General features: G+C 40.8%; 1 protein-coding gene across 5 annotated transcripts in view; it reads left to right on the top strand.

Annotated features, from left to right (window-relative positions):
* The window catches only part of kif13ba (kinesin family member 13Ba), a 37,681-nt gene that overhangs the window by 17,053 nt on the left and 6,985 nt on the right, over positions 1-13,643 (top strand). For 3 of the 5 annotated variants that reach the window (XM_057344551.1, XM_057344552.1, XM_057344549.1), the window contains exons 9-34: positions 1,863-1,975; positions 2,977-3,088; positions 3,225-3,437; positions 3,519-3,629; positions 3,770-3,904; positions 4,793-4,923; positions 5,127-5,213; positions 5,338-5,522; positions 5,754-6,012; positions 6,345-6,507; positions 6,609-6,755; positions 7,141-7,290; positions 7,529-7,654; positions 8,026-8,199; positions 9,094-9,251; positions 9,421-9,553; positions 9,653-9,799; positions 9,883-9,912; positions 10,016-10,115; positions 11,281-11,407; positions 11,700-11,755; positions 11,934-12,058; positions 12,163-12,339; positions 12,433-12,525; positions 12,666-12,821; positions 13,551-13,628. In XM_057344551.1, coding sequence (XP_057200534.1) covers positions 1,863-1,975; positions 2,977-3,088; positions 3,225-3,437; positions 3,519-3,629; positions 3,770-3,904; positions 4,793-4,923; positions 5,127-5,213; positions 5,338-5,522; positions 5,754-6,012; positions 6,345-6,507; positions 6,609-6,755; positions 7,141-7,290; positions 7,529-7,654; positions 8,026-8,199; positions 9,094-9,251; positions 9,421-9,553; positions 9,653-9,799; positions 9,883-9,912; positions 10,016-10,115; positions 11,281-11,407; positions 11,700-11,755; positions 11,934-12,058; positions 12,163-12,339; positions 12,433-12,525; positions 12,666-12,821; positions 13,551-13,628 — 3,486 coding nt within the window. The remainder of the gene's footprint in view (positions 1-1,862; positions 1,976-2,976; positions 3,089-3,224; positions 3,438-3,518; positions 3,630-3,769; positions 3,905-4,792; positions 4,924-5,126; positions 5,214-5,337; positions 5,523-5,753; positions 6,013-6,344; positions 6,508-6,608; positions 6,756-7,140; positions 7,291-7,528; positions 7,655-8,025; positions 8,200-9,093; positions 9,252-9,420; positions 9,554-9,652; positions 9,800-9,882; positions 9,913-10,015; positions 10,116-11,280; positions 11,408-11,699; positions 11,756-11,933; positions 12,059-12,162; positions 12,340-12,432; positions 12,526-12,665; positions 12,822-13,550; positions 13,629-13,643) is intronic. The other 2 variants (XM_057344553.1, XM_057344550.1) reach the window with 1 other exon arrangement.

Below are 13,643 nucleotides of genomic sequence, written 5' to 3'. Positions count from 1 at the left end.
CTATTCTATGAGACACTTTCTATTCCATCCCGAGGCTAAGGAGCCACCAAATTTAAAGAGAACCGTAAAACTTTTGGTCAGCTTTTTGCAAGTGTAAGTGATGTTGGTACTAGCAAATGTATTTTGTTCATGGTAAGTATGTTATAGGTCAGTGGTTCTCAACAGGGGGGCCCAGGATGACTAATAATTTAAAATTTGACAAAATACGCATTGAAATACATTTTAAAACAACTAAAAACCAAGATATTTCTTATTTTATTATTTTATATTGAAAAAACACTTTCCTAGTTAATATGAAGCTCTAAAAATTGGGTAAAAATTTTGAGTTTTTGTCAGCAGGAGGGGGGCCTTTAAACATTATTGAATACATTTCGAGCATTTTTCAACTCTGGGCGCCCGGTCAAACGCCGGCGCTGAGCGTGGGAAAAATGCAGAGCGCCGGCGCTGAGAGCGTAAAAAACGGCAGCTGCTCGCGTCTTCAAAAAACGTGGCGTTTCCATTGGAAACAATTGAAAAAACACGCCGGCAGAAACGCCTCGGTGGACACAGCCCCTTAGATGTCATCATGTGTTCACTTCTTTGCCGAAGGAGATATCTCATTTACGAAACGCGTTCTGTAGAGCAGTTTGTCTGTTTAGGGCTACTGTAGAAACAACATGGCGAATTGCATGTAGGGGGACCCACGGTGTACGTAGATAGAAATCGCTCCTAAGCAAGGTAATAAAAGCATAACGCTTCATTATGTAAGGTCTTTATACACCTCTGAAGACATAGTTATGTATTTTATATTGCATTTCTGTCAATAGATCCTCCTTAATCTTCCACACTGCAACTTTAACAAAGTAATATCGCCACCTACTGGCCTGGCATGCATAGTACAGCGTTATAGTCGTTTTTGCGATTCGTGAACGCTACATAATACTTTTTAAAAACACAATTGAAAAACTTCTCAGTTTTTTTACTACATAGTTGTCGCACACTCTTAGTTGATTAAAGAACGAGATATGGTTCTGTATTCTCACCCAACATGCACGTGGAGCCTCAGGCTTTCAGCACAAGGACTCTCTTTGTTGTTCCTATGCACTGTAATCTCGGTCCTGCTCCCTGACAGTCCCCCACACAACATCCCATATCCTCGCGTCTCGCCCGCTCGCATCGCTCTGCCTCTCCACTCAATTAAGCTTCGTCTCTGATGCTCAGACGGGGATTGTGTACAGTAAGGACCAATGCTGGGCCGTATAAAGGAACCCCACCCCACATACTGTTCCAGAGCTGTGCAGTGTTGAGTTGAACAATAGATGCTTGTCTACGGTTTTCCATAGCCTCTTCCCATTGTTCCTTCTTTATCTCACCAGAGTTATGTCCTGCATGTTAATTCATATACAAATGTAAGATTTTATACAGTCTCCTCGGGTTTTTTTGGGAGGATAAGCACAGACTGGCTAGAAAGCCATGGAAATGTTCATGAGCACATTTTTTTCCTCTGAATATTTCTTCGTCTCGTTGGCTTATGGAGCTGGTTTGTGTGTTTTGATGAAGGAGACATTCCTGTCTGTCTCACTGGTTGTGCTCGGAATAGCTCGCCGTCATGCTATTATGTATGAAACCTAGCATACTGTACAACATTTGCCAAAACGCACACTGTACTAAACACAATATCCTAGAAAGTGTTTACAGTGAACTAAACGCTATATTAACTTCAGTGTTTAATGTTTCTTCTTGACTTTTTTGCATTAACATCATCTTGTGTCATTGTTACATAGTGTTTCACATGTAGAGTGCAGTAAGCAGTGCACTTTCTCACAGTTGTTCCCGTCTAGCTTCTCTTTAATTCTCTTTCTTTGTTATTTCTCTCTCTGCAGACGAGTGGGGAGAAGGTGAGCAAGTTGAGTTTGGTGGACCTGGCAGGAAGTGAGAGAGCTGCAAAGACGGGTGCTGCAGGCGAGCGGCTCAAGGAAGGCAGCAACATCAACAAGTGTGTACACCCTTGACTCATGCTGCATGATTTCGCATCGTTCATCTGTTTTGTTTTGTCTAGAACATGAGCAGATCATACCTAAAGGAACAGTTCACCCAAAAATGAAAATTCAATCTTTGTTTATTCACCCTCAAGTTGTTCTAAATCTGAATAAATTTCTTTGTTCTGATGAACACAAAAGAAGATATTTTGAAGAATGTAGGAAAGCAAACAGTTCTGGGGCACTTTTGACTACCATTGTAATTTTCCCAATTATGGTAGTCAATGGGGGCCAAGAACTGTTTGGTTACAAGCATTCTTTCAAATATCTTTCTCTGTGAAATGTATACAGATTTGGAACAACTTGAGGGTGAGAAAATTCTGTCATCATTTATATTTTTGGGTGAACTGTCCCTTTAACACTGTCTTCACAAAATAAAAACCTTAAAATAACTTTTTAGAACTATTAGGACTTTAAAAAAAAAGGTTTTAAACACTACCTTTACACATACACCCTTATTTTTTTTGTCGTGGTAGTGTCTTTGGATGTCTGAATCACCTAAGAATGTATTTTGGTAACTGATGTGTTTCCTTTTCTGTGCCTGAGAGAAAAATTTCAAGCTGTGGAAAATCAGACTTGTAAAATAGCTTCATTCAGGAGCACAGTTCTGAGGAAAGTTTATTAATCTGCCAAAGGTTTTGGTTAAACCTACAGGTTTATCTCTGAGATGCATCTCCGTGTGAATGTGTCTATCTGCATTTGAATAAAATAATTGAGCTGATGCTTTAACCAAAGTACAAACAAGAAGCTGTGTGCCAAGAGTTAGTCAGAATAGTTAAGTAAAAACAATGCTTAAAGTTAATGGAAATGTTAGGAAGTGCTTTATGGTTGTTAAAATGTTTTTAAATGCGATGGTTGCTGCGGATGAGGTAGAAAGCCTATTCCACCACAGAGTAACTGAGCAACTGTCAACTCTGTTTTTTGCTCTTTCAATTTTTCCGTCTCGCTCTTTCTACAGGTCTTTGACCACTCTGGGATTGGTGATCTCAGCCTTGGCAGACCAGGGCGCCGGAAAGAACAAGAACAAGTTTGTGCCCTACAGAGATTCAGTGCTCACGTGGCTGCTCAAGGTACGAACGCTCAGTCTGTCCGGTAAACATCGGGAAAGGGAATTTCCACAGTTTTCCCAATGCACACGCACACCCTTCAATATACAGTCCCTTGAAAATATCCGTACTTATGCGCACCCTGTCGGTGTGACCACAGGACAGCCTCGGCGGAAACAGCCGGACCGCTATGGTTGCCACCGTGAGCCCTGCGGCGGATAACTTCGAGGAGACCCTGTCCACGTTACGATACGCTGACAGGGCGAAGAGCATCGTCAACCACGCTGTCGTGAATGAAGACCCCAATGCGAGAATTATCCGAGAACTCCGAGAGGAGGTGGAGAAACTGCGGGATCAGCTAACGCAGGCTGAGGTAGATGCTACGGTTTTGAAGGCTTGTTTTTGCAGATGTTCAAAAGCACTGTATTTGAAGGCATGTTGGGTTTGGTTTTAGTCTATGAAGGCACCGGAGCTGAAGGAGCGGTTGGAGGAATCTGAAAAATTGATTCAGGAGATGACGGTCACGTGGGAAGAGAAACTAAGAAAGACAGAAGAAATTGCACAAGTAATTTGCACTGGTTTTTTAGAACTTTGTTGTTTTGTCTGACACTTTTGTTTGTTTTTGCCTAAGCACTCTGCAGGTCATTTGTGGTTTTAGTTGAAAATTAAACATACATGAACCTCTTCATTTGTTTTATGTCGTAGGAGAGGCAAAAACAGCTGGAAAGCCTTGGCATCTCTCTTCAGTCATCTGGCATCAGGGTTGGTGAAGACAAATGCTTCCTGGTCAACCTCAATGCTGACCCCGCCCTCAATGAGCTATTGGTCTATTACCTCAAGGTAACCCAACCAGGAATATCAGGGGTTTCTGAAGAGATGTTAGGATGCTTTAATAATTTTTTATTTTATTATTTTATTTGTCTATTACCTCAAGGTTACCCAAACAGGAATATCAGGGCTTTCTGAAGAGACGTTAGGATGCTTTGATTCATTTATATTTTATTTTATATGTTTTATTTTATTTGTCTATTACCTCAAGGTAACCCAAACAGGAATATCAGGGGTTTCTGAACAGATGTTAGGATGCTTCGGTTATTTTATTTTGATTTATTTACTTTATTAAATGTGTTGGAACAAAAGATGCATTCTATCTAAAAGCGAATGCTCACCCAGACCTGCCTGAAACGCCTCGTGTAACCACACCCCCACAAATCTACGTCAGTTGGTGGTATGATTTGACTAAGACCGCCCAAATGTATACGCAAGTAAGGTGGGCGTACCTGTCAGTACAATTGCTTTGGAACCTGATGTTCCAAATATGGTAAGAGGCGTTACATTTCCCTCACACGCTTGCAGTATTCGACCGATCTGGCCAATCATAGCACACCGCGCTTTTCAGAGCGATGAGCTTTGTAAAAAATCTGGCGTTTCAGAGAGGCGGAGATACAAACATGCACGGTATGTGGAAAATACAGCGTTTTTGAACCTTAAATCGTGTATACACATTGCATTACATCTAAAACAAACGATAATATTGGATTTAAAGCCGTGTCATTTGACCCCTTTAAGCCTTATTGTTTGTTGGTATAGTGCTTTGTAATCTTATACCTCTTTATGTACATGCAACCTGTAATAATAGATTTTATGTACGTGTGTTAAGTGCTTGTAATGATGTTACTCTTGGACGGATATGGCTCGTGTGGTATTAACAGCTCGGATGTTTTGCAGGAACACACCAAGGTCGGATCAGCAGACTCCCAGGACATCCAACTGTGTGGGATGGGCATCCAAGCCGAGCACTGTGTCATTAATATCACACCCGAGGGAGCTGTATTTCTCAACCCGTACAGAAACTCAAGGTAATGCAGTGGTGGCGGTCACCCAGAAGGTCATAGATTCAAAGCTAAAGGTCAAAGCATCAAAGCTCAGAGGAGCAATTTCTGAACTGAAAATCACTTAACACATACTTAAAGGATACAAATGTTCTTGATGATAAGAACTAAATCTTTATTGGGAATTGTTGTAGCAGTTTTGTAATGTTATGTTGCTGCTGTTGATGTAGAACCTGTGTGAACGGATCTCCAGTCACAAGCCGGCAACAGCTTCACCATGGCGATCGTATTTTTTGGGGGAACAACCACTTTTTCAGGTCAGTTTAATACAGATTACAGTACATAGGATAGAAAAATACCTCCACTCTTTGTTTTTGTTTTTCTTACATAAAGAAGCAGATAACTGCTCTCATGAAGAATCGTGTTTTGTGTCAAATTCAGGATAAACTTACCGAAGCGACGCTCACGGGGTGATGAGGAGGAGGGTGAGGGAAACATGAAGAATGGTAGCAGCAGTGAACAGCTGGATGCAGAGGGAGACACGGCCAGCGAGGTGTCCAGCGAGGTCAGCTTCAGCTATGAGTTTGCACAGACCGAGGTCATGATGAAGGCACTGGGCAGCAACGGTGAGGACACACAAAAATATATTACTTCATGTGTAAGGGGAAGATTTCATTTTGTGAAATTGTCTGGCTTTTGTTGAAACTAGTAACTTGGTATTATCACCTATTGTGTTATTGCTCCTGTGTGACATATCGCTTTTTGCTCCCTGAACTCTCTGTAAGTCGCTTTGGATAAAAGCGTCTGCTAAATGACTAAATGTAATTGTAATATGTGTCCTTTTCTCCATCTTTCAGACCCCATGCAGGCCGTTTTGCAGTCTCTGGAGCGACAGCACGAAGAGGAGAAGAAGACCGCTCTGGAGCGTCAGAGGCTCATGTACGAGCAGGAGCTGCAGCAGCTGCGCAGACAGCTGACCCCGGACAGACAGAGCATGCAGATACCGCAGTCGCAGCCTCTGCAGCCACAGTACCGAAGTTTGGAAAGACTGAGCCAGGGAGGAATGTCATCATCAGCCAGCGCCCAACATCGCCTGCGTCAGTGGGGCGAGGAGAGGTGAGGAATTGTACCCTCTTTATAAACATTGAGAAGGTGGTGCTACATACTATAGTTCAATGAAAAAATGTCATTGTATTATTGAAGAAGGTGTGGATAAAATAATGAACAGAGATGTGTGGATGGACAAATACAAAAAAAATAATGCCAAGGAAAAATATACAGGAGTACGCAATTGATCTCATTCAAGATTGCATCCAACCAAATTTGTGTGCGAAATCTGTGTACAAACATTTAAATTGTGCTCTACTAAAATTTCAAGATGTTCAAATGTGGATAAAATTGTGAATAATGTATGTTGATACTGCGTGATCTCTGTCATTTTCCTCCAGGGAGTCGGTGCTGACCCGAAGTTTGAGGAAACTGAGGGAGCAAATCGTCCGAGCTAATCTGTTAGTGCAGGAGGCAAGTTTCATCTCTGAAGAACTAGACAAAAAAACGGAGTACAGAGTCACACTACAGATACCTGCCGCAAACCTCAACGCCAACAGGAAGGTCAGTCGCTTTTTATGCCTGTGTACCAGACATTTTAAGAATCAGTCTGAAGCGCTGGACCGTTTCCATCAGCTGAACGTGTTGTGTTCTTGTGTATGTAGAGAGATGCTGTACTGAGTGAACCTGCTATTCAAGTGAGGAGGAAAGGCAAGGTCAAGCAGATCTGGGCCCTTGAGAAGATGGAGAACCGGCTGGTGGACATGCGAGAGCTTTACCAGGAGTGGAAGGACTTTGATGAGGATAATCCTGTAAGATCATCTTTATCATACATATTAAATAGTTAAAACAGGTTATTTGGAGGTCATAAGGAGGTATAAAATAGTCATTCATCAATATGATGAAAATGAAGGCAGTTAGTCTCATAAAGTCTCAATTGCACTTACAATTTAACATTATTCATTTTAATAGCAGACAAAATAAAAAACGTGATGTGCAGTGATAAAATTATAATGGACTGAGATTTAATTCTGTATATAAAGATAAGTACGTAAAGTAACCTGCAATATTATGTTTTGAACAGAGATGGCAATAGAGAGGCAAAAGTTATGGATTGCAGCTTTAAATCATAAATAAAGAAGCGTCTGATTTAGATGCGTTTTATTCATATCTGTGGTTCCTCTCTCCAATTCACAGGTGATGAGGTCATACTTCAAAAGGGCCGACCCTTTCTTCGACGAACAGGTGAACCACAGTTTGATCGGTGTGGCCAACGTCTTCCTCTCCTGCCTCTTCTACGATGTCAAGCTACAATACGCCGTCCCCATCATTAATCAGAAAGGAGAGGTGAGCCGTCTGTCAAACTCAATCAGCGCTTGGATACGCCATGAACGTTTCATGGCAAGCGAATCGTTTCATTTCTGAAGGAAATCCTGCTCCTCCAGAAGATGAAACGAGGCGGTAATTAAATCAAGGGCAAATTCATCTGTGAAATTGGATCTAATAGAGTCATGATGTGAAGCGTGAGATGCTCAGTTGATTTTCAGCGGTCGAGTGAAGTGCTGTTCACTTGTTGCTGTGTCAGGTTGCCGGGCGACTGCACGTGGAGGTGATGAGAGTGGGCGGAGGCTTTGATGACAGCGTAGCTGGAGGAGATGAAAGCGACGGAAGCCCAGACGGTGAAGTGCAGGAACGCAAGCTGGTCTGTATGGTGAGTACTGAATGAGTTTTGATGGCCCACTCTTATGCTCAACTAACTACATAATAAATCATAGTGGTCAACATCCCTTTAGTTACTTTTAAACTATGGTATATTTTATAATGTTTTGTGTCATATTCAGATGTGTACATTTACATTTATTCATTTAGTAAACACTTTTATCCAAAGCAATTTTACGAGCGAGGGAGAATTTAACATTCACATTAATGTTCATTCACATTCAAAATAAAAGTCTCCTCAACAAATATTCTTAAGAGATGTCTTTTTAGTAAAGAATTGCAGCGATTCATTATTATGAGGATACCCAGTTCTATAATGCTACATTTGTCATATGTCGTCATTGTCTTATGTTTCTCAAACAGATTAAGATCCTGCAGGCTACAGGTCTCCCACAGTATCTGTCCAATTTTGTCTTCTGTCAGTATTCATTCTGGGACCAGGCAGAGCCCATCATTGTTGCTCCAGAAGTAGATCCGTCTGCCTCTTTCTCCAGCAGTAAAGACCCTCACTGTATGGTGGTGTTTGACAGCTGTAAGGTACGAGTCAAGCCATGTGCTTTTTAGAAAACATTTGAATATGAATTTTAATGAGGTCACGTTTTGCTGCATTGTAGCTTAGCAGTTCTTCGGTACTCTTGTGGGAGACCAGTGTGAGTCTTCCCAGTGGAGCACATATATATATATATATATATATATATATATATATATAAAACTCAAACACAGATGCCAGATTTAACAAAAGTGATTTGCATTCCTTGTATGGTGAATGGAAATTTTGGGGCTTTGTGATTTCTGAATTTGCATTTCACATGTGTTTGAATGTAGTTTGAGAATATATATATATATATATATATAAACTCAAACACAGATGCCAGATTTAACAAAGTGATTTCTGAATTTGCATTTCACATGTGTTTGAATGTAGTTTGAGAATTTTTTTGTAACAATGAAATAATTATATATTAATTTTAATAGATTTAACTGACAAATTGATAGCATTGCTGAACATATAATTGTCACGTATGATGAAATGTGTATATAGTTAAAAGCATAGTTCATCCAAAAAAAAATTCTGTCATCATTTATTCACCCTCACGTTGTACAAAATTAGTTAATTACTCTTTTTGTCTGTGGAACACGAGAGAAGATATTTTAAGAAATTGCTTAGTATTTTTGTGTCCATACAATGGAAGTCAATGGGAACCAATGATGTTTGGTTACCAACATTCCTCAAAAGTTCCTTTTTTTCCAGAGCAAAGGAAGACACACGGGTTTAGAATGACATGATAAGGAGAATTTGGCTTGAACTGTCCCTTTAATAGCTATTATAGTGAATAGAAAATTATAAAACGTATAAAGGAAAGACGATGAATGTCGGACATGTGGTTCGACTAAAATGTGAATGTTCTTATTTTAAATTCTTTGTCGTAGGAGCATGCTATAACCGTGACAGAAGATTTTATTGAGTATCTGACAGAGGGTGCCGTTGGCATTGAAGTGTTTGGACACAGACAGGCTGATCCGGGCAGGAACCCAGCGCTGTGGGACCTGAGCATCATCCAGGCCAAGACACGCACGTTACGAGATAGGTTAGCGCAAAATCAAACTCCACCTCCGATTATCCCGACACTTCTGAATGCATTTAGTCAGAAACCATGTAGCAAGACCCATCCTTTGATATCATCTTGCTTGTTTTGCTGCACATGTGGTTGTCATGGTGACCTAAACTGCACTGGTTGACTTTTATGCGACCTCCAGGTGGAGCGAGGTCACGCGCAAGTTGGAGATGTGGGTACAGATACTGGAGCTGAATGAGAACGGGGAGTACATGCCTGTGGAGGTGGTGCCAGCACGAGATGTGCGGACAGGTGGCATCTTCCAGCTCAAGCAGGTCAGCGCTCCTTCCAACTCAAGGACTCCTTACTGTTATATATTAGACCATCGCAAACATTTTATGGGGTTTTAAACTTTATATTTGTGACTCGATCAGGGCCAGTCTCGGCGGGTACAGGTGGAGGTACGATCCGTTCAGGACTCCGGCACAATGCCTTTAATAGCAGAGATCATTCTGGGGGTGTCGATCGGATGTGTGGAGATCAGGCAGGCGGTGATGACCAAAGCCAATGAGACGCAAGAGGTAGAACTTTTAAAAGATTTACATTATGTCTGCCATCGATTGAGAGTCAGATAGCTAATTCTTACCTTGTTTGTTTTTTTTAGGCCGAGGGTGATGAAATGGATAGTTATCAGGTATGTGATACAACATGCTGTATACTCTCAATGCTAATATTTATATAAAAATGTAGAAATATTCTAGATACAATTTTATTATTTATTTATTCAATGTTTATAGGAGCGAGATTTGGAGCGTCTGAGGCATCAGTGGCTCACCGCTCTCACGAAGAGACAAGAATATCTGGACCAACATCTACAGACGCTGGTCAGCAAAACAGGTAAACACTAAGTGAACCATTTCGTGCTCTTTAGAGTCTCTTCAGTCTGATACTAATTGACTTTTTGTTGTGTCCTTTATGGAGGGGTTCATGTAATTACCCATCAGTCTTTGAGAAAGACAGCAGATTGTTTAGATTCAAAGCAGAATGATCTTTCTGCGCTGTTTGTTCTGGTTCTCAGCTGTGTACCAAGCAGGTGCAACGCAATAAAACATTTACTCCTGACTGTGCCTCCGCATGTAGCTTTATGCACATCATTTTTTTTTGGTTGGATGTGATTTTTCTCACTCTACGCATTTCTATTTTATTATGGTTAGAAAAATATAAATGATGCACACAATGTTATGATGCTTTTCTTTTTTTATACTAGGAATAGTTCACCTTCAAAATGAAAATGCTGTCATCATTTACTCACACTGTTGTCATTTTAAACCTGTGTGATTTTCTTCTGCAAAACACAAAAGAAGAAATTTTTGAAAAAATGTTGGTAACCAAAAACCGTTGGTCCCCATTGACTTCTATTGTATGGACACAAAACCAATGCAAGTCAATGGCGACCAATGGTTTATCAACATTTTTCAAAATATCTTCTTTAAGTCTGCAGAAAAAGAAAGTCATACAGGTTTGAAATGACAAGAGGGCGTGTAAATAATGACAGAAGTTTCATTTGAGTTTGAACTATTCCTTTAACACTTTTTACATATCGACCTCGTGTCTCCATTTTTTCACAAATCATTACTATTGGTCACCCTTCATGTTTGTCTGTGCATTTTGAAGATATTGTCAATTTTAAACATAGTGTTTAATTATAGAAAAAATGCTGTTTTTTCTTTTCCTGCGAAGTGGCAGTTTTGGATATACAAGGTTTTAGTCCAACAATCGACCCTCAGCGTTTACTTCAAAATCAACAATGACAGTAAAATAGACAGTGATGTCATCACTGCTTAAAGTTTAGATGTTAAGGTTTTTGTACACGCATTAACTCGTCTTGGTAAAAAATAGATTCTCACAGTTTCTGGTCACTGCAATATCTGTAAAAACCATCACTAGATAGACCTATATATGATATTGCATATAATATAAAACTAAATTGAAATATTGAAAAGTGGTTCATTTCTGACCGGATGTGTGTGAGTGAGACTGTGAGTCTGCTCTTTGTTTCCAGATAAATCAGAGGATGACGTGGAGCGAGAAGCCCAGCTGCTGGAATGGCGTCTGACACTAACAGAGGAGAGAAATGCGGTGATGGTGCCCTCTGCTGGAAGTGGAATACCGGGAGCTCCCGCTGAGTGGTACGACTTCACTTGTAGACCGGCAAACATATGAAAAACTCTTGTCATTGAGTCTCCGAACCTGGCTGGAATCTCTGGTCTTGATGTCTAAACACAAAATGCATGGAAAGAAACTGAATAAAATTTAAAGGGAGTGGGTTGTGTTTGTATATATACAGTGTGTTTTGATTGATGGATATTTGGATTAACGGCAGTGTTCCGTTAAATCGACGTCAGTATCAGTTAAACACTTTTACAAATGTTTAGTTGTAGTATTTGGGTCATGGGTTGATTTTAATGTCTCTCTTGGCAGGGTACCAGTACCTGGGATGGAAACACACATTCCAGTGCTCTTCCTCGATCTGAGCGGTATGTTTTCCCGTGTGCTGAAGAGCAGCGATGTAATATCCCCTTGCACATTATCCTTTCAATCACCTTTCGTTTATCTTCTCAACGCCAAGGTCAACTAGTCTAATTTGTTGACTAGCCGTTCAGACAACTCGCCATGTCGTCACATTGTTTTCACACCCTGTCTATCTCTTGTCAGCCGATGACTTCAGCTCTCAAGAAAACCTGGACGTTCCCGAGGCAGGCGGCTGGGATGCTACTCTTAGCACAGAGGATGAGGATGAATTTTTTGACCTTCAGATCGTCAAACACTATGATGGAGAGGTGGGAATGTGTCTCAAGCACCAGCAGCATCCTTCGGGGCTCTTGGAGATTATATCGGCTGCCTGGTCTCATCTGTTAAAGCAACGGATTGTTTTTCTTTTCAGGTGAAAGCAGAGGCGTCCTGGGACTCCACGGTTCACGACTGCCCGCAGCTGAGCCGAGGGGCCGCTCAGGATCAGAGGGTTTACCTGATCGTTCGCGCTGTGGTGCAGCTCAGCCACCCTGCAGAGATGCAGTTAGTCCTGCGCAAACGCATCTGCGTTAACCTTACTGGACGACAGGTGTGAGATAGTACATGATCAGTCTTCCTATCTTTTATATGTAGTCGCCTATTTCTCTCAGAAAAAGCTCATTCATTTTATTTTATTACGTAGGGTTTTGCTCAAAATTTCCTGAGAAGAATGTCCACCAGGAGCACCATTCCTGGCTGTGGGGTGACCTTCGAGGTCGTCTCCAACATTCCAGGGGTAAGCATGCGAAATTTGCCATTAAACACACAATATTTTTGTTGTCTATAATGCATAACGTGTATCAGCTGCTCACATGTTCTCTTGGCTCATGGCTTGCTTGTTGACTGTCATCTGTCTGTTTTGGCTCTGTATGTCAGCAGGACAGTCAGTGCTCAGAAGATCGGGAGATGTTAGCCCGTGTGGCCGCTAGCGCAGAGAACCCCAAATCATCTGACAATGTAGCCGCTATAGAGAAGTATTTGCGGAGCGTCTTGGCTGTGGAGAACATTCTCACACTGGATCGCTTGAGACAGGTTAGATGTACGATTCATGATCAAATCAAGTCTCTTTAACTGATTCATAGCTTTAATGAATCTCTTGTGTAGCAAAGCTTTAAAACGAACACCGTCTTACATAACAATGAATCATGATGATAAACAGCGTTTAAAAGTATTAGTAAATGTTTGAAAGTATTGAAAAGGAATTCTAGGAGCTTGTGTGAACTTTGATTCAATAAATGAGTCTTGAAATGAATCGGTTCTTTTAATGATTCGGTTAAACTGATTCACAGCTCGAATGAATCGCTCGACTGCAGCAAAGCTTCAAAACGAACACTGTCCTATATAACAATGAATCATAATGATAAACCGCATTCAAAACTATTAGTAAACGTATACAAATATAAAAAATGAATCCCGAGAGCTTGTGTGTTTTTTGATTCAAATGACTCGATAAATGAGCCATGCAATGACTTGATTCTTTTTAAAGATTTAGTTAAACTGATTCACAGCTCGAATGAATCCCTCGACTGCAGCAAAGCTTCAAAACAAACACCCTCTATATAACAATGAATCATAATGATAAACATCGTTCAAAAGTATTCAAATAAATCCTGGGAGTTCGTTGAATGAAATGAAATGAATTGTTTCATTAAAATTAATCTGACTCCCCAATGCTTTTGAACCAGCGTTCTCACCGCAGTTTTGACTTTTTTTATATACGGCTTGTGTAAGTCTTAATATATATGATGTCGTGTGCTACAGGAAGTGGCAGTAAAGGAGCATTTGGCAGGTAAAGCTAAAGGCAGCAGACGCAGTCTCAGCTCTCCCAGCGTGCACCGGGTAAGACCATCTGCA

The sequence above is a fragment of the Triplophysa rosa genome, linkage group LG10, assembly GCF_024868665.1.
Source record: "Triplophysa rosa linkage group LG10, Trosa_1v2, whole genome shotgun sequence".
Lineage (NCBI taxonomy): Eukaryota > Metazoa > Chordata > Actinopteri > Cypriniformes > Nemacheilidae > Triplophysa > Triplophysa rosa.
The sequence above is the reverse complement of the archived record's forward strand: the minus strand, read 5'-3'. Positions and strand labels throughout refer to the sequence as shown.